General features: G+C 43.2%; 1 protein-coding gene across 1 annotated transcript in view; it reads left to right on the top strand.

Annotated features, from left to right (window-relative positions):
- The window catches only part of ME1 (malic enzyme 1), a 546,137-nt gene that overhangs the window by 482,206 nt on the left and 42,881 nt on the right, over positions 1-21,050 (top strand). The window contains exon 7 of the mRNA XM_040350020.1: positions 1,249-1,358. Within this exon, the coding sequence (XP_040205954.1) occupies positions 1,249-1,358 (110 nt within the window). The remainder of the gene's footprint in view (positions 1-1,248; positions 1,359-21,050) is intronic.

Here is a 21,050-nt window from a genome sequence, read left to right as displayed (position 1 = left end):
GATATATTAAACTTAAAAATTAGGTTTGTGGATGATGGACTTCCCAATCCCAACCCCCCCCCCCCCACCACCACCACAGATCGTTGCTCCCCCCCCACACACACAATCCCCCCTCCTAGTATAAACTCCTCCCACAAATATCTCTTCTAGCATAAACCCCCTCCCCCCAAACTCCCCCATCCATTGTCCTAGCAGAAATTTAGGTTTGTGGGTGATAGACTTTATAGGCATAACACAGATTATTAAAAATATTGGTTTATTTAATTACAAAAGCATAAAGAACAAATTATATTTAAAAACTCATTGGCTATTCACAAATGTGCCTCAAAGCAAAACAGCACACCACCTATATAGCGTATATAGTGAAATACTTGTACTGGGAGGAGGGGTAAATTTTAACATCTTAGCTTAGGGACAATTTTGGCTTGCAGATGAAATTAATGCTTAGGCCCCATACACACCATAGAATCCATCCGCAGATAAATCCCAGCAAATGGGTTTCAGCGGATAGATCCTATGGTGTATACACGCCAGCGGATCTTTATCCGCGGATATATCTCCCCTGGGATGAATTCCAGCAGATCGGATATTCGCTGACATGCACAGCAAATCCATCTGCTGGAATCCATCCCAACGGATGGATCCGCTGGTTTGTACAGACTCACCGAATCCATCCGTCCGAAGGGATCCCCCGCATGCGTCGTAACGATTTGACGCATGTGTGGAATTCCTTATATGACAGCGTCGCGCACGTCGCCGCGTCATAATCGCGGCGACGGCGCGACACGTCATCGCAAGAGGATTTCGGCGCGGATTTCAATGCGATGGTGAGTACACACCATCGCATGAAAATCCGCCGAAATCCACGAGAGGATTTATCCGCGGAAACGGTCCGCTGGACCGTATTCGCAGATAAATTCTATCGTGTGTATGGGGCCTTAGGGAGGTGAGCATGCAGATTTGTGCTGGATGTTGAGTCATGATGTATATGGGGGGGGGGATTCTTTGCCCTGGGAACTAGGTGACTTTGTCCCAGCACTCATTGTACTGCTATGCAACGCTTTCCTGACAAAAGTTAAGGGGAATTGCATTGTGAGCCCTATTTTGAAAATGCTATATGCCTGGTTGTTTTGCTGACCCACTGTCTTCAATACTTCTGAGCCACTGATTTAGGTCTAGGAAATCAGGCAACAGTCTATGGTTCGTATGCTTGTTCTAAATATATGAAGTTTCCTTTTGTTCTTTCAGGTATGGCATGACTTGCCTCATCCAGTTTGAAGATTTTGCCAACGCCAATGCATTTCGTCTACTGAACAAATATCGTAATCAGTACTGTACCTTCAACGATGATATTCAAGGTAGGCAAATCACCTTTTTACTAATGTGTGTCTTTACTATTATGCTCTCTTTTAACCTTATACTTTTTAATCTCACTTATGCAGGAGCATATGATTTCTTTAGAATAAAAATGACAAAGGTGAGGTGATTGGAACTGGAATCAGAAACCAGAGAATTTCATAGCATACTGAATACTTTGCCCTGTTAACATGGGTGAGAGAGCAAATTGCCATACAGATATCTGGTTACATGGTTGTGGCCTAATCAAATTCAGTTTTTAATTTTTTCTACAGTGCACCTGTAATCTCATGCCCCGTACACCCAATCGGAAATTCTGACAGCAAAAGTCCGATGTGAGCTTTTGAACGGAAAATCCGACCGTGTGTATGCTCTATCGGACTTTTGCTGTCGGAATTTCCGCCAACAAAAGATTGAGAGCTGGTTCTCAAATTTTCTGACGGAAAAAATTCCTATGGGAAAATCCAATCATCTGTAGCAATTCTGACGCGCAAAATTGCAGACGCATGCTCGGAAACAGTTAGACGCATGCTCGGAAGCATTGAACTTTATTTTCTCGGCTCGACGTAGTGTTGTACGTCACCGCGTTCTTGACGGACGAAAGTTCAGAGAAACAAAGCAAATTGGATACTCTCGCCAAAGTACACATTTTTTTTCGAACATGCTGCATTTTTTAACGTCGTTTTAAACAATGTCGTTTTTCGGGTTGTAAAATATGATCGTGTGTGGGCTAAAACGATGTAAAAAAAACAGCGCATGCTCAGAAGCAAGTTATGAGATGGGAGCGCTCTTTCTGGTAAAACTACTGTTCATAATGGAGTAAGCACATTCATCACGCTGTAACAGACAGAAAAGCGTGAATCGTCTTTTACTAACACGGAATCAGCTAAAGCAGCCCAAAGACGAATGGAACTTCCCCTTTATAGTGCCGTTGTACGTGTTGTACGTCACCGCGCTTTGCTAGATCATTTTTTTTAAACGATGGTGTGTTGGCAACGTCGTTTTTAATGATGAAGTTGGGAAAACGTCGTTTTTTGGACATGTTGAAAAATGATCATGTGTACGCGGCATAAGGCCTGTTTCACAGGGGCTTCAGCTTGTATAAGAGCAGTGTGAACAGCAAGTTTTAACAAAGCATTTGTAGAGCTTTCAGCAAGCTTTGTTAACGTTTTTAAGGTACAATTCAGTTCCAGTTTGCAAATGTTGAACACAGATCCTAATGGGAGCTTCAAGAAGTGCTGAAGCCTGCTAGCAGCTTGTTTAAAGTGGCAATCATCAGCCCCATTAGGGTTTGTGTTCAACATTTCAAAACTAGAGCTGAATGGTATTTTAAAAGCTTCAAGAAAGCTTTCTGAAAGCTCTGCAAATTATTTTATCAAAGCTTGCTGTTCACACTGCTCTTATACAAGCTGAAGCCCATGTGAAACAGGTCTAAGTTTATCGTAAGCAAGCTTTTTACAGTTTAGTAAGCCTAGGTTCACACTTTGCTGATACATTGTGGTTTATAGGTGCGTTTTAGTAGCACAATTTTACACACATTTTTGATGCATTTTCATGCTTCACGCTATTTTCGTAGGAGGAAAATGGTTGTTAAAAACAAAATCATGCCCATTAAAGGTGTTTTCCACCTTTTTTTTAAGTTTATTAAAAGTCAGCAGCTACAAAAAGTGTAGCTGCTGACTTTTAATAAACATACACTTACCTGCTCCACGGCTCCAGCGACGCGCCGGCCGGGGCCCCGCTCCTCGCCCCCCCTCGCCGGCCGGCGTCTTCATTCTTCGTGTGGGCACCCAGCAGTGACAGCTTTTGGCTTCACGGCCGGGCACCCACTGCGCATGCGCGAGCGGCGCGGAACCGTCCGATTGGACAGGCGCTCACCTACAGGGAGGGGCTGTGAAAAGGCGATTAAGCTAATCGCCTTTCCAGCCCCTCGGCGGAAGGAGGAAGTGGGACAGGAAGTCCCCTTCTCCTGAAGCCCCCACTCCCCCCCCAAAAAAATTACATGCCAAATGTGGTATGTAAGAGGGCGAGGAGTGGGTTAAGCGGAAGTTCCATTTTTAGGTGGAACTCCGCTTAAAGCACCAAAAATACATATATTTTTCATGCATTTTCAATGTGCTCTCATTGAACTCTATGGGGCCAAAAATGCATTATGCTGCACCAAAAGAAACACCTGTACCTTTTCAAAAATCAAAATGCACCATGTAGCATTGGTGTGAAAAGAATAGAATAGATTATAATTTAATTTCCATTGTCATGCATTAGAGCAGCAGCAGACACAAGAGAAATCGCACTAGTGTGAAAGGGTCCAATCTCAGAAAGTACAGACGCCAGATACAAAAATAGCTGTTATATTTCTGGCAGTATAAGTTTCCTGTAAAAAGTCACATACAAAAATAAGTTGAGAATAAGATATTCACAATCATTATATTCCAACCAGTGCATTGTGTGATATCATGTAACACGTGATGAAGACTGGTCCTGACTCCTGTGTCCTTGTTTATATATTACTGTTATTATTCTTGTTCTATAATGCTGTTGCTATATACTGTACATAAAAGAAGAATAGCGAAGACACTGTATTCGTGCCATAAAACATTAATGGTTCCAACTCCTCCTAAGTGATTTTAATGACTATCACAGCACTGTTCACTATCTCCCAGTGACTATAAAATTCTATAACAAACCTGATCTTTCTCACGGGTCTTCATGTTCATTAAATTAAAACCAGAAACTGACCATGTTTCAGAACCCCACCTTCAATTTCAGGGAATTTTCCTTTTTCCAATCACTTTTTCCAAGTCATGTTCATGTCAGCTACTTCACTTCTGAACCCCAGGAATGTTTATAGCTTTATTCGTTTTTTTCACGTTCTTATCAAATTTCCTACAGTGCTTGCAATGGAAAACCAGCAGGCTTCATTATATATGTAAAAAGTGCAACAGAAAATATATATGCTACCTGTGATTGTCATTTTTAAAGCACGGGTTATAAACTAAAGTAAGAATACCTTTTTTTTCGACCAGACTGAAATTTAAAGAAGGGTTAAACTGGTTGTAAAGGCAGAAGTTTTTTTTTATCTTAATGCATTCTGTGTGCAGCAGCCTCCCCAGCACCCTTACTTACCCTTACTTACCTGAGCTTTAAGGATATTTTCTGTACTGCTGTCTATTTTTGGGGAGTCTGCCAGTCTGTCTGCCTGCTTAATTTTGGGTGTCTCAAGTCCCTTACCCCTCTCTCCCGAGGATTTTCATTGTGTGAGCAATAAACATTTTTTTTCCTGTACTTAAAGTGACTGCCACCCGTCTGCTACAATTCTGTTGACTTTTTCTTGAGCCTTCTCTACAATCTGGTTGAGTTCCGTTGGTCATATCTATGTAATTTCCCCTGACCCCCGAAGGATAGGCTGATACCTCGGGGGGTGCAAATTGTAAGGCATAGTGAAATATTAACAGATGGGTGGCATTCACGGGAGAGAGGGGTAAGGGACTTGAGACACCAAAAATTAAGCAGGCAGGCAGACTGGCAGACTCCCCAAAAAAAGCAGTACAGAAAATATCCTTAAAGCTGTATCCAACGTTCTGTACCTTCTTAGCAACAGCTGTCTCCAATAGCAACCATGACTTACAATAAATGCAGAAAATGGTTGGATGAGTCTATCTAGATGCTTTCTAATGCACCCAGACCAAGGTCTGAGTTGGAGGACCCCGATTACTTGGCCTTCCCCAAATATATATATTTATTCTTTCCCCTAACATCCACCAGCGGCCAAGTAACTCCTACTGGTTGGTTCGGAGATGTATGAATATTCATAAACCATTTTCACTGATAATACTAATACCAGAGGTATCAGTGACACCTGCTGGCAAAAGGAAGATACTACAGCTACACTGAATTTAGGGGAAACCCAAGTGATTAAATAGACTACAAATCACCCGTATTACCTATCACAGGCAAAGCTAAATTTAACCAATAGTACCTGTTTAAGAAAGGGTTGTTACAGACTTTTTTGTTTTTTTGATAGCTTGGAGGAATTTTTATGCCATCATAGACTGCTGTCCAGTCTGCTAAGCAAAGCAATGCCATTGTTTTAAAGGGGTTGTAAATGTTCGTTATTTATTTTCTAAATAGGTTCCTTTAAGCTAGTGCATTGTTGGTTCACTTACCCTTTCCTGCGATTTCCCTTCTAAATGTTTTTTTTCTTTGTCTGAATTTCTCACTTCCTGTTCCTCCTCAGTAAGCTGTTCAGTAAGCTGTTCTGGCTGACAAACCCCCATGGATGATGGGGGCAAGCTTACTGAGGAGACACAGGAAGTGAGAAATTCAGACAAAGAAAACAAACATTTAGAAGGGAAATAGAAGGAAAAGGTAAGTGAGCCAACACTGCACTAGCTTAAAGGAACCAATTTAGAAAATAAAAAACGAACCCTTTAATAAAATAAAACTGAAGAAAAAAAAATTGACTGCAGAAACCAGTCAGCTATCATTTGAACGTTTGCTATGGAAAAAAAATGTCAGTAGTTCTTTTGCTGTGACTGCAACACATTTATCTTATGGTAAGCAAAAAACCTTCCAAAATTTCCATTGCTTCAAAAGTAGAGAACAAAGAGTGATTCAGGAGGTCAAATCAAAAAGTTGCCCATTATTTGGTCTTTCATATAGCTGGACATAATGTAGATGAATTATTTCTGGTGATGGTCATTCTGCTTGGTTTATAAGCTCCCAGATGTGTGATCACTCATTTTTTCTTAGCTTTCATCTTTCTCCATTTCCACATTGAGCAATCAGCATGAGTTAGGGTGGGGAACCACAATCTCATAAGCTAACATGTAGTTACAGTTGGAGATTTGAAATAAACATTACTGATGTTTATGATTTATGGAAAAGTCTCATGACATTAAATTAAAGGGTTTATAAAAATATTACATTTAAAAATATGATGTGGTGACTTTGGGATGGACGCAGTCTTAATATATGTGCTGGAATTACTCATATGAGTAGGAATAGTTAATCCCTTGTACCGGTGAAAACAAAGATCAGTATGGAACTTATTTATTTAGGGTCAGTCCTTCTAAAACTAATATTATAGCTACAGGTGAAACCTGGTGGGGTGAGCTTCTAATGTCTCTTGGATAGTCCACGAGCAAGATCTCCTTTTCATATTTGATTAGTATGTCCCTGTTCACCTGGGAGTTTCCTCGATTATTTGTTATAGCTCCTCTAAAGTAACCTTTGTAATAAAAGCAGGTATGCTCACCCAACCCAATGGCAAAGATCTCTTCAATAGAGTTTCCAAGAGATATAAGAAACTCTCAGGCCTCGTACACACCAGCGGATCTGTCTGATGAAAACGGTCTGTGGACCGTTTTCATCGGACATGTCCGCTGCCGGATTTTGGTCTGATGGCTGTACACACCATCAGACCAAAATCCCAGCGGAAAACAAACGCGGTGACGTGTCGCGACGTGGCCGCGGCGACGTGCGCGACCCTGGAAGGTCAATGCTTTCACGCATGCATCGAATCACTTCGACGCATGCGAGGGCTTTCGGCCGAGCGGACAAGTACGGTGAGTCTGTACAGACAATGGAAAATGTCGGACGGACAGGCTTCCAGCGGACATGTTTCTAAGCATGCTAAGAAACATTTGTCCGCTGGAAACCTATCCGATCCGCCGGACATTTGTCCGGTCGGCCGTACACACGACCGAACATGTCTGCTGAAACTGGTCCGTGGACCAGTTTCAGCAGACATGTTCGGTCGTGTGTACGGGGCCTCAGAAGGGTTACAACCAAAAGGCAGAAGTTTTTTTTGTATCTTAATGCATTCTACGCATTAAGATAAAAATCCTTATGTGTGCAGCAGCCTCCCCAGCACCCTCTAGTACTTACCTGAGGTCCCTCTAGTTCCAACGATATCCATTAATGTCTCAGATGTCAAAGTCTGCTAGCCAATCTGGGAAAAGAGGAGGACAGGCCAGGTCAGGGGCTCAGTGTCTAAATGGACACAGGGAGCTGCGACTCAGCACGGGGGCCCCCATAGCAAGCTGCTTGCTGTGGGGGCACTGAACAGGAGGGAGGAGCCAGGAGCACAGAAGAGGGACCTGAAAAGAGGAGGATCTGGGCTGCTCTGTGAAAATCCATCAAGTATAACATGTTTGTTATTTTTAGAGGAAAAAAAATGTGACCTTACAATCACTTTAACTCTGTTGTATCTACCAAAAACAAGAAAAACTATTTTGGATAGGCAGCTCCTTTATTGTGTTCCAAGTATAGTGGTATGCTGTATCCCATAACTATCAATTTCCATTAATCTGCTTGCACCTACCTGCTAAAACTTTATTTTAGGCATTGTGATTGTTTTATTTATTATATAAGAACACGTGTAAATTTGCTGGTGTGTTAAGGAGCAGTTAATATGCAGGCTCTACTATAGTGCGCTGTTAAGTAGCACCTAAATTCTGTAGGTTTTATATTGTTGCCTTCCTCCCTGATATACAAACTAATATAAGTGCTTTGCAGTTTACAGTGAATGTAAAGGCAATATTTATTTTTTAATAACAAACAGGTTTATAACTACACAATCTGTGCAATGGTTTTGCACAGATCGGCTCCAATCATCCCCTTCCTCTTTTCAGTGTGCCACCATAGGAAGCCACTTTCTATTGTGGCACATACTGTATGTGGGCTTGACACCGAACTGCACTGCCTGTGTCTGTAGACATGGACTGAGAGGCTTGGTCCTGTTCCCCTCTCCCTCCTCACTGGCTGTGATTAACAGCAGCAGGAGCCAGTGGCTTCCACTACTGCCACTGAGCCAGCGAGAAGAGAAAGAGAGACAGTAGCTATACTGCTCTTGGGCAAAGCACTGGATTGAGATTCAGTGTTTGATAGTAAGGCCGCGTACACACGGTCGGACAAATCCGATGAGAATGGATCGAGGTTCAGTTTCATCGGTCCAAACCGACGGTGTGTATAGCCCATCGGTCTCTTGTCCTTCGGTCGAAAATTTTAAAACATGCTTTAAAATCGACACGATGGCCCGCTGCCCGATCGGTCCAAACCGATGGTTAGTACAGAAAGCATCGGTTCAAAACCCGCGCATGCTCAGAATTAAGTCGACGCATGCTTGGAAGCATTGAACTTCGTTTTATTCAGCACGTCGTGTGTTTGTGTTCACCACGTTCTGACCCGATCGGTTTTTGGAACGATGGTGTGTACGCACATCAGACCATCAGGCCACTTCAGCGGTGAACCGATGGAAATGGCCCGTCGGACCATTCTCATTGGATTTGTCCGACCGTGTATACGCGGCCTAAGGCATGGATTTTTTCTTCTTGAGGGTTATTGATATTAACAAGGAAGAAGGAATTTATTGATGGAAGTTTTATTATCCATCTGAAGAAAGTTCATACACTCAGGTGAAAGTAAAATTTAATAACCCCCTTTGCTTTTGATGCACATCTAGGTTTGGGTAAGTAAATGAACCCCTGAGCCCATAATATTCTAACATAAATATTTACAATTAGATTTTGGCCAACATTTTCAAATTACTTTTTATTTTTTATACTGTATACTGTACTTAGCCTTTCCCAGGTATTCATTGTTTATTGTTGGATTTTTGTGTTAAACAGCTGTGTTACTTTTTTTTTACTTTTAGCTTTAAATTCCTGTTTGGGTAAGCCAGGCCAATATTTATAACAGTTTCCATGAGTTTGACCTACTCATACTAACAAGATTAAAGAAGATGTTCATGCCAATTTGCCATGGAAAATAAATGCATGCAATGCACAGCAAAGTAAAAGCTAAAATATCAGACTACGGTTGCTATAAGCTTTCTCTTTAGCAATGCCATTCAGTTCAATAATGTCATGCTGATGATATTAGAGGGGTAGGACTTTCCTCTAGCCGGCTTCCTCATGTATGGTCACATTTATGAGCTGGCATTCCTTTCTTCTGTTGTTAGGTGAGCCAGTTAATTACCTTTTCCCAGATGTATGTTGTGGCTGGACAGCATCCTGCACCTGCCATAACACCTTGACAAAAGAAGACAGGGCTTTGTCCCACATTTCATGTGCAGTTACACCTGTGCAGCAAGATTGGATAAACATTGGATCACAGCAGTGTGCATATGCATATTCATTGTAAATAATATAACATAATCCTCCTTTTCATAGCCAAGATTAAAATTGTTGAACCGTATGTCTTCCAAAATATAACAGACAGCCCTGTGCGAACATATAAGAAAAATAAGACACCCATTCCATGTGCTGCTATATTAATAATTTTAGCAATCAAATACAATACAAAGCCATATTTTACTGATGTTTCCCACTTTTTTTTTAGCAAAGTAAAAGAGGTTATACATTTCTGCATATATAATCAGCCCAAATAGTATCAATTGTAAAATAATTAAAAGAGAAGTATGGGCTTTGAAAAAAAAAAACACCTTATACTCACCCGCTGGCTCTGCAGTGAGAACTAAGCTATTAAACACCACTGATCGCTCAGTTCTCCCCCCCGTCCACTCTGAGAAGAGAGCTGTGACTGTCAGTCTCAGGTGCTCTGCTCTGCCTCTCCAGCGCTCATTGGAGTGCTGGGCTTTGGCGGGGCCAAGAGGGGCTGGCTTAGGCTTCCAGCAGATCGTTGAGAGGCTGAGCCAGGTGCCGGTCCAGGTTTCTGGGTGGATCCTGACCATATGATCTGAAATCTCTTCAGGGCCTGGACCCGCTCTGTGACGTCAGCCAACAGTGGTATTTAGTCCGTTGTTGGCTCCTGTGATCCAAGTACAGCCAAAAAAGCTTTGGCTGTACTTATACTTTAAAGTTAAATTATTTGGAATTATTTGTATTGCATACTTACAGCTTGGCACAATGCAAGTATGCATATGTCTCTCTGTACAGCCCTCCCTGTAACCTCAAGACAAGGAGTGGGGACAAGAACTGTATATTTTTACTGTTACAAGCCAGAAATTATAATTTTTATGTTGTAATGCACTAATGTACTCACTGGAGATCAAAAGGCCTCAGCTGTGAATTACAGTCCTCAAAAACAAGGGAATTCAATAAAGCAGTAACATCACTTTTTTTGCTGTATGACATCTACAGTATACTGTGACCCAAATCTAAATCATGAAAGGCTTGCTCAAGACTCAAGTTGTTTTTACTACTGCTTCTTTTAGAATCTGTCACTATGGCTGCGACAGATAAGCACACTGGCAGTAATTAACCTCTAGGCGCCGGCCACACACAAATATGTGGCCTCTCAGCAGGCGGCCTTGGCGCCGAATGGCTGCATATTTGCATGCATTAGTGCAAAAACAGCTGTGCCGAGTGTGCACACCCTGCACACTCCTGGCACAGTTACCTGCGATCCTGCCAATCACAGCCATCACATGATCATAAACCCTACCTACCGGTATCCTAAATCTCTTAAAGGGCCCAGAGGTGCCAGCGCCAAGGGGTTAAGACCAACTTCAATTAGACGGACAGGGGGAGGGGGGAGTTGTGTGTTCATTACTTTATTGATACATTTTGCCATTACAGCATTGGTTGCTAGGACAAAAGCTGTCTGCGTCCTAGCAACCACTGAGGCAAATTCCACTGAACTGACAGTGGACGGAGGCTGATGGGGAACTCTCAGACTAAGGCCGTGTACACACGATCGGTCAAAACCGATGAAAACGGACTGAAGGACTGTTTTCATCGGTCCAAACCGATTGTGTGTGGGCCCCATCGGTCAGTTAACCTTCGGTCAAAAAAATTAGAACTTGCTTTAAAATTTAACTGATGGACGCCTAACCGATAGGTCAAAACCGATCGTTAGTATGCAAAAGCATCGGTTAAAAACCTGCGCATGCTCAGAATCAAGTCGACGCATGCTAGGAAGCATTGAACTTCGTTTTTTTCAGCACGTCGTTGTGTTTTACGCCACCGCGTTCTGACACTATCGGTTATTTAACCTATGGTGGGTAGGCACATCAGACCATCAGTCAGCTTCATCGGTTAACCGATGAGAACGGTCCTTCGGACCGTTCTCATCGGATGAACTGATCGTGTGTACGTGGCCTAATTCTCAGGTCTGCTTTGCCTGTGATTGACAGTAGATGGCAGTATGTGGAACCAAAGCCACTATTCAATCCAAGTGTGTTGTGCCCCAACGGAATTCAAAAGACACCCTTTATGAATTCCCCAGAGTATGTGTTTATACCAAAATGTGGATAGTAAATCAGTTGTAAGTTTGATCACTAAAAAGAGTGTTAAACCAGCTGAGAAGCAATTATATTGGCAAACCAGAGTTTGTGACCGAAAAAGGTTTCAGTTTTTAATACGGACATGTTAGGAAAGCACGTGTAGTATGGCCCCTTTAATATGGCATGGGTCAAAATATCAGAGTCTTTGTTTAAAAAAGACCTGTGTGCCTCTAATATGAAAGGTACACAGTTTGAAAAAATATAACTCAAATAAGTAGTCTTAAATGTGCTTTCCAACAGTGCTTCTGCTAATTATGCTCCAAAACAAATGTCTTTGCCAGATCAGCTCTTTCACATTGTAACTAATAGACATAGTTGGCTGCTTCAGTTATACTGGATATCAGTGTATAAACAAATCTGTCCAGATGTGTGAATGACATGCTAGCACACATAGCCTAATGTTTCCTGAAATTGCTCTTTTCTTAGAAAAATGAAAGATATATGAAACCCTAATCAAGATATGATTCTTGTTGTTTAAAATTGTAAATTTTCTTCTGCTCAGACCGATCTCCAGGTATATATTCTTCCCCACCCTCTGTGTGTCTCTTGAGCTAGCTAGCTGCTAAGGAGACATCCATGCATGCCCTTTCCTGGCCAGTGCAGTATGTGTCCATAGAAACACAGTGCCCAAGAAACCACATCCCTGCTCCCTCCTCCTCCCAGCATTTTGAGTGACGGTAGCAGGAGCCTACTGCTCCACTGCCCTAAGTACCCTCTTCTAGAACCCAGAAGATCAGGGGGAAAGTACAGATCTTAGAGGACCCAGTAGCAATGACAAGGGACTGCAAGTATGTTTTTGGGCAAAGAGGAGCATGGAAAGATACTGGGGTGATTTATTTACCCTTAATGCAGAGAATACGTTAAGGTAAAAAAACACCAAGCATTTAGAACTTGTAGAGCCGGTTTACACAGGGGCGACCTGGGATCCGACTTGAAGTCTCCCCAAGTCGTCCCAAGTCGCGCGGTTGAGAAAATCAATGGAAGTGAATGGAGCCGTCTTAATGTACACTACTGAAGTCGCTCCGACATCAGAAAAGGTTCCTGTACTACTTCAATCCGACTTCTAGGCAACTTGTACCCATTGATTTCAATGGAAGTTGCCTCAGAAGTCGGATCACTGTCTTAACTGAAGTAACTTTCCAGGAAGATAACATACATTTCTCAGGCAAGAAAACAAGTGGAAAACAAACTAAACTACCAGCATAAAATAAGGTTGCATGTGAGTAGGTAAGAGATGGGTTCAAATATATTTTCTGAGGTTCATAGTGTTTAAGAAGTGCAGTTCACACATTTCTGCAGCAACAACCAACCTCAATAAAGCGAGAGTTGTTTTAAGCTATACAGTAAAACCTTGGATCACGAGCATAATTCGTTCCAGAAACATGCTTGTAATCCAAAACACTTGTATATCAAAGCAAATTTTGCCATAAGAAATAATGGAAACTCAAATGATTCGTTCCACAACCATTTATTTATAGGTCCTTCAGTTTATAGTCCATATAAAAAGATTATAGCAATGTGATTGTGAAACCATAAAATGTCCATCCACAAATGGAAGCCTCTACAAGGGGATTAGAAGCAAAATCCAGCAGGAGCTACTTAGTATAAAAGAAAATATAGGCGTCTCAAAGTGTAGCAATATGTTGCTAAATGTTGTACCTTCATTAACCACTTAACCCCCGGACCATATTGCTGGTCAAAGACCAGAGCACTTTTTGCGATTCGGCACTGCATCGCTTTAACAGACAATTGCGCGGTCGTGCGACGTGGCTCCCAAACAAAATTGGCGTCCTTTTTTTCCCACAAATAGAGATTTCTTTTGGTGGTATTTGATCACCTCTGTGGTTTTTATTTTTTGCGCTATAAACAAAAATGAAGCGACAATTTTTAAAAAAAGTCAATATTTTTTACTTTTTGCTATAATAAATATCCCCCAAAAATATATATAAAAAAAATGTTTCCTCAGTTTAGGCCGATACGTATTCTTCTACCTATTTTTGGTAAAAAAAACACGCAAGAAGCGTTTATCGGTTGGTTTACGCAAAATGTATAGCGTTTACAAAATAGGGGATAGTTTTATTGCATTTTTATAATTTTTTTATTTTTTTACTACTAATGGCGGCGATCAGCGATTTTTTTCCGTGACTGCGACATTATGGCGGACACTTCGGACAATTTTGACACATTTTTGGGACCATTGTCATTTTCACAGCAAAAAAATGCATTTAAAATGCATTGTTTTCTGTGAAAATGACAATTGCAGTTTGGGAGTTAACCACAGGGGGCGCTGATGGGGTTATGTGTGATCTGAAGTGTGTTTACAACTGTAGGGGGGTGTGGCTGTAGGTGTGACATCATCGATTGTGTCCCCCTATAAAAGGGATCACACCATCGATAACGCCGCCACAGTGAAGAACGGGGAAGCTGTGTTTACACACAGCTCTCCCTGTTCTTCAGCTCCGGGGATCGATCGCGGGACTCCAGCGGCGATCGGGTCCCACGGTCAAGGAGCTTCGGACCGGGTCGCGGGCACGCGCCCGCGACCCACGCTGGGTACTAGCACAGGACGTACCTGTACGTGCATGTGCCCAGCCGTGCCATTCTGCCGACGTATATGTGCAGGAGGCGGTCCTTAAGTGGTTAAAGCGGGGTTCCACCCAAAAATGGAACTTCCGCTTTAAGAGCAGGTGACCTCCCTGACATGCCACATTTGGAATGTCATTTTTTTGGTGGGATAGCGGAAACCCCATTTTTAGACTGTTCCAGCTCCCACTTCCTCCCGGGGCTCCACGGCGCTGGAAGTAAGTTTACCTCTCCCACCTCCCTCTCGGCAATCATCTGGAACACGTAACAGCACGCAGCGCGGCTCGTACATGTGCAGTGCTTGTCCAGCTGCAAAGCCACAGCCGGGCACCCACAGTTACGATGCTGGCGCCGCAGAGAGGAGGGGGAGACGAGCGGGGCTTTCGTACACCCGCATTAATAAAAGTCAGCATCCTGTACTTTTTGTAGCTCCTGACTTTTATATGGGTGGAACTCCCCGCTTTAAGCTTATACCAAATAAACATCAACATAGGGGTTGATTTACTAAAACTGGAAAGTGCAAAATCTGGTGCAGCTCTGCATAGAAACCAATCAGCTTCCAGTTTTTTTTTTGTTGGTCAAAGCTTACTTGAACAAGCTGAAGCTAGATTACTCTCCAGTTTTTGTAAATCAACCCCATCTTATTAAAGCATTGGAGATGCTTAGATTTTGATTTTAAAATACCTAAGGCCCCGTAAACACGATAGAATCCATCCGCTGAAAAATCTCAGCGGATCGGTTTCAGCGGATAGATTCTATGGTGTGTACATTCCTGCGGATATTTATCCACGGAAATTTCCCAATTCCAGCAGATAAAAATTTGTAGACATGTCTACAAATCTATCCGCTTGAATTGGCTCCCGCGGATCGATCCGGTGGTCTGTACAGACTCACCGGATCGATCCGTCCGAAGGGATCCCCCGCATGCGTCGTAATGATTCGACGCATGCGTGGAATTCCTTTTATGACAGCGCCGCGCACGTCGCCACGTCATCATCGCGGCGACGGCGCGACACGTCATCACGAGGGGATTTCGGCGCGGATTTCGATCCGATGGTGAGTACACTCCATCAGATCCAAATCCGTGGAAATCCTCGAGAGGATTTATCCGCGGATACGGTCCGGTGGACCGTATCCGCGGATAAATCCTCTCGTGTGTACCAGGCCTAAGACTTACATACACGTGGGACCGGTATGATTTTTCCTAGTGTGCACTGCACATGACGGTCTTTTTTTATGTTCATAATATATGTTCTCTGCTATGGAAGCTATGTTCAAAAGCGGACAAATGGAGGTTTAAATTATTAGTATTGCCAGTGGTCTCCCTGCAACTGATCTTTTCTTCAGGACTCATTATGCCTTTTTTGCCCTGTGTGGAAGTGGCAATCTTGGTAAAAGAGCAGCACTTTGCTTCTTCATTTTATTTAAGGTACTTAAATATCTCTGTCAATTTACGCAGCACTTTACATATACATTGTACATTCACATCAGTCCCTGCCCTCAAAAAGCTTACAATGTAGGTCCCTAACTCACATTCATACATACACATACTAGGGCCAATTTAGACAGAATCCAATTAAACTGTGGGAGGAAAGCAGAGTACCTGGAGGAAACCCATGCAGGCACAAGGAGAACATGCAAACTCCAGGCAAGTAGTGTCATGGTTGGGATTCAAACCAGCAACCCTTTTGCTGCTAGGTGAAAGTGCTAACCACTACACCACTGTGTTGCCCCATGGCAGCCCCTGATGAATGGGGGTCTAATGACTGCTGGGGTCATGATCAAGAGGTGGAAGACACACAGAGTTACAGAATGAATGTAGCAGAAACAAGGAGCTTCATGCATTACAAGTATGCAGATACAATTTTCTCTCCAGCAACATTCAGAAGAACTGCACAGGAGTGACATTGCCAAATATGTGGTTTATGTGTGCAGCCAGGGCAGCAATCATAAATTTTTGGGCCCCTTACACAGCTTTAGTCCTAGGCCTAGGCCTGCCCCCCCCCCGAACCTGATCACCAACAATACCCAGGGCCTGCCCACGGGGCATACCACCGAATATGCACTCAGCACCCCCATCACATCTGCATATATGTCAGCCCCCCTCAAACCCGTACACACTCAGTCCCCCTACGTACACATTTATGCATCGGCTCCTCTCCTCACTCACATCTGTATATGTCAGCCCCTCCTCACACCTGTATATGTCATCCCCCCTCCTCACACCTATATATGTCAGGGCCCCCTCCTCACACCTGTATATGTCAGGGCCCCCTCCTTATACCTGTATATGTCAGGCCCCCTCCTCACACCTGTATATGTCAGGCCCCCTCCTCACACCTGTATGTCAGGCCCCCTCCTCACACCTGTATATGTCAGGCCCCCTCCTCACACCTGTAAATGTCAGGCTCCCTCCTCACACCTGTATATGTCAGGCCCCCTCCTCACACCTGTATATGTCAGGCCCCCTCCTTACACCTGTTTGTCAGGCCCCCTCCTCACACCTGTATATGTCAGGCCCCCTCCTCAAACCTGTATATGTCGGGCCCCCTCCTCACACCTGTATATGTCAGGCCCCCTCCTCACACCTGTATATGTCAGGCCCCCTCCTTACACCTGTATATGTCAGACCCCCTCCTCACACCTGTTTGTCAGGCCCCCTCCTCACACCTTTATATGTCAGGGCCCCCTCCTCACACCTGTATACATGTCAGACTGCCAAGATCATTTCTGCACTGCACAACACGGCATCCACTCCTGCCTTCTCCTAGCCCAGTCAGGCCCCTTCAGATGCTCGGGCCCCTTACAGTTGTATCGGCTGTACCCCCCTGATTGCGGCCTTGTGTGCAGCCACTAACAATTTAATTACTTGGCCAGGTAGTAGAGTGGCTGGGAATTGACTCCTAGAAAATGCCCCCCCCCCCCAGGAACCAAGCCTCTTCACTGTACCAATCAGTTCCTCAAGCTCTCTCCTTCCAATTCTTGCAGCTCTTCACATATACATCTGTTAGCATGCCTGTATGAGCTTGTCAGCTTCCTCAGTGAGGTTGAGAGTGACATGCTGACAGTGAAGGCAGCACAGGCTGGACAGGGACAGCCAATTTGCCCAGGTCTGCTTGCTCTGGTTTAAAAAACTTATATTCACGTATATAACAGAAAAGTAGTTCCTATTGCTCTCAACCTCCTGCAAATTTTTTATTTTTTTACTGATGTCTTCTGACTTCCTGTTGGAGGGTTGCTACAGTCATTATCCATGGTCCCATTAAATGAAGGATCATAGCGACTCTCTTTCGTTCATTCCCAAGATGTACTAGGGACTATGGGAAGTGAACTGTTCTTTCCAAACGGAAATAAGGGTGAAAGGAGAAGTACAGGAGCTCACACAAAAAAAAGAAATAATGAAATGGAAAGTAGACTACATGGCCATTAAATAGTGGATGTGAATGGATTATGTTTGGAGAATAAAGATGTTGATAAATGGTAAATGATCTCCCAGTGCAGACATGCAACTATGAGGCTGTAGACACAGGACTGCTCAGGCACATCAATATGTCAGGGAGTGCAGTGCTATTTTTCAGGAGAAATTAAAGGGGAAATGTAGATGGCAACCTTTGTTCATTATAAGATGGCAAATGTTCACATTTTTTAGTATATCGCTACTTTAAGAATTTGATTATGGAAGTAGTTAGCGCAAACAGCATACGTATACATATGCATCTCCCCTGATAAGTTCATCCAAAAGTACACCATTTTTGTTTGCTTTTCCTCTAGTGTCATATTTTATTTTATAAAGCATACATGTGTGCCTCAGCAGTGTGGTCCTGTTTCGGCCTTGTGTATACAAGATTAAAGCGATTGGAAAATTACCAGCTAGAGATAAAATTCAGAAATCCAGATGAGGATATGGGATTTTAGGCCAGATTTCTAAGCCAGTGTCCACAGTACAGCATATGAAAAATGCCAAAAAGAGCTGGAAGCCTGATGGAAAGAGAGAAACTTCCCTTTAGTACTCAAGACGTTCCCAACATTTACACATCTTACAAAACAATTACTTTGATGGCAAACAAAGAGCTGGCATTTAAACAATGGACAGGTCATACTGAAACCTTCAATGCAGACACAACTAAGTTTTAAGAAATACAGTACTTTAGAAAATAACCAAAACAGCATGTCAGAGTTGCAGTAAAATTCTACAAAAAGAATATTCATCCTTGGGGATTTGTAGTAAATGAACAGCATACCAAATTTTAATCAGCAGTAATAAATCCTTATCTGAAACTGAAAATTGACCGTACCCCCTACAGTGTGTGTAGCATAGTAAAGAATAATTCAAAGTCCTTATACTGTGTATTTTTATTTATTAGCTGAATGTGCCAGTATGTCCAAGGTGAGAAAATCTCTGGCATTGTGAGAAACATTAAAAGCGCATCCAGTTGTTTTACTAAAACAAATGTAACCAGTTTGTGCCATTGTTCAAACATATTACTAGTGATGAGGTTTGGGTTTACCGATACCTCACCTGAGGTTTTGAACATATTGGCCCGGATTCTTAAAGCACTTATGCCGACGTATCTTTATATACGCCGCGTAAGTGCACAGATGCGCTGTCGTATCTATGCGCTGTCGTATCTATGCGCCTGATTCTTAATGCAAGATACGCCTGACTTGTGGCTTCATCCGGCCGACGTAAGTTTCCTACGCCGTCGGAGCCTGGGCGCATATTTACGCTGGCCGCAAGGGGCGCTTCCATTGATTTATACGTCGAATATGCAAATGACCGAGATACGCAGATTCACAAACGTACTTGCGCCTGTCGCAGTAGTATACGCCGTTTATGTAAGGTGTACGTCCGGCGTAAAGTTATTCCACCTATAGGAGACGCATCCCATGCAAAGGTATGGACGACGGAACAGCCGTCATATTTTACGTCGTTTACGTAAGTCGTACGTGAATGGGGCTGGGCGTAGGTTATGTTCACGTCGTAGGCATTGAGCCATCGTATCTTAGGGAGTATATTCGACGTGATTCTGAGAATGCGCACGCATGCGCCGTTCGTTCGGCCCTTCATTTGCATGGGGTCACGCTTCATTTAAATGGATCACGCCCACTTCCTTCCCACTTTGAATTAGGCGGGCTTACGCCGACCAATTTACGCTACGCCGGCGCAACGGAGGGAGCAAGTTCTTGCCTCTCTATGTTACTATATGAGATGCGCTACGCCTGCACAAATGTACGCCACTCTACGTGAATCCGGGCCTAAGACAATTAGTGTGCAGATATGCCCCGGAGATTTTTTTTTAAACCACAGTGTACTTCACAGTCTTTAACTATGGCCAGCAGGTTAAGAAGAGACAATAAGGGGGCTTTTGGATAAGCCAGACCTATTATAAGAGAAGGGTCTTAGGGCAGCTATAGTGTTGTGCCGCGTACACACGATCAGTCCATCCGATGAGAACGGACCGATGGACCGTTTTCATCGGTTAACCGATGAAGCTGACTGATGGTCTGTCGCGCCTACACACCATCGGTTACGTAAAACACAACGACGTTCTGAAAAAAACAAAGTTCAATGCTTCCAAGCATGCGTCGACTTGATTCTGAGCATGCGTGGATTTTTAACCGATGGTTGTGCCTACTAACGATCGTTTTTTTCCCATCGGTTAGGAATCCATCGGTTAAATTGAAAAAAGTTGGCTTTTTTTTAACTGATGGTTAAATAACCGATGCCCACACACGATTCGTTTTGACCGATGAAAAAGGTCTATCAGACCATTCTCATCGGTTGAACCGATCGTGTGTACGCGGCATTAGTGTATTTGAAGCTGATCTAGGGAAAAGATAGGTAAAGCTGGCAAGTTGCACAGGGAGAGATTAGGGACAGTTAGGAAACTGTGTACTTTTGCTAGTTCTTTGGTCAATCAATCCCTATTGCTGCCCTTGTTTTTGTTCTTATCACTGGGTTATCATTTTGTCTTAGTTTGGGAATGATTTGAGGCCAACAGTTATAATGACAACAATTAAACAGTTCTTTTTGCAGAAAAACTTCCCTTTTTATAAAATACCAGAAATTTTATTTACGAATTTTCATTTATTTTATATTTTGTATTGTTTAATTTATGTTTCATGTAGACAGGCTCTTCTTACGTTTGGGGTACAAAAAGAGCAGCATTCAGTTGTTACTAATCATTTGAGTAAAAGTAAAAGCAACCACATGCACAGACAGTATGCACCTAAACCAGCTCACAGTTTATAATTTACATTCAACGCACCCCCCTTATTCCCATAATAAAAATTAAATTAGGCATACCCTGGTTAGGCTTATTATCCCTGATTAAAAGAGAAGTATGTTTGTTTTTTTGTTTTTTTTAGATTCATTCTTACCTAGGTGGATGCTGCATCGGTCCAATGCTGCATCTATCCCCCGCCGCCTGAGAACCAAGCGATCGAACACCGCCGATCACAGCTCCCCGAGCAGAGAGCTGGAGACTGTCAGTCACAGCTCTCTGCTTTGCCCCTTCTTTGCTCACTGGAGTGCTGGGCTTAGGAGGGGGTGAGGGCGGCCGGCTCAGGCTCTCGTGGCTCGGGGCAAGGATCTGCACAATGAGCAGTCTCCTTGCTTCTCTTGGGTCTCTCTTGATTGTTGTCAGCTATGGAAGGCTCCTGTTCAGCTAGCAGCAGTCCAATCTTTTCTAACACCCCTGCTAGCTTTAATACAGTCCTCACATTCCCTTTCAGTAACCTGTAATACAAGTGCTTTGTTATATCAGCCAATCACTGTCCTCAGGGATCAATTCAGACCTAGCCAAGATGGCTGTCCCATGCACTGGAGACATTCTAAAGACAAGCATTGCAAAGTGATCTC

The sequence above is a fragment of the Rana temporaria genome, chromosome 4 (assembly GCF_905171775.1).
Source record: "Rana temporaria chromosome 4, aRanTem1.1, whole genome shotgun sequence".
Lineage (NCBI taxonomy): Eukaryota > Metazoa > Chordata > Amphibia > Anura > Ranidae > Rana > Rana temporaria.
This window is presented reverse-complemented; position numbering and strand designations above follow the sequence as displayed.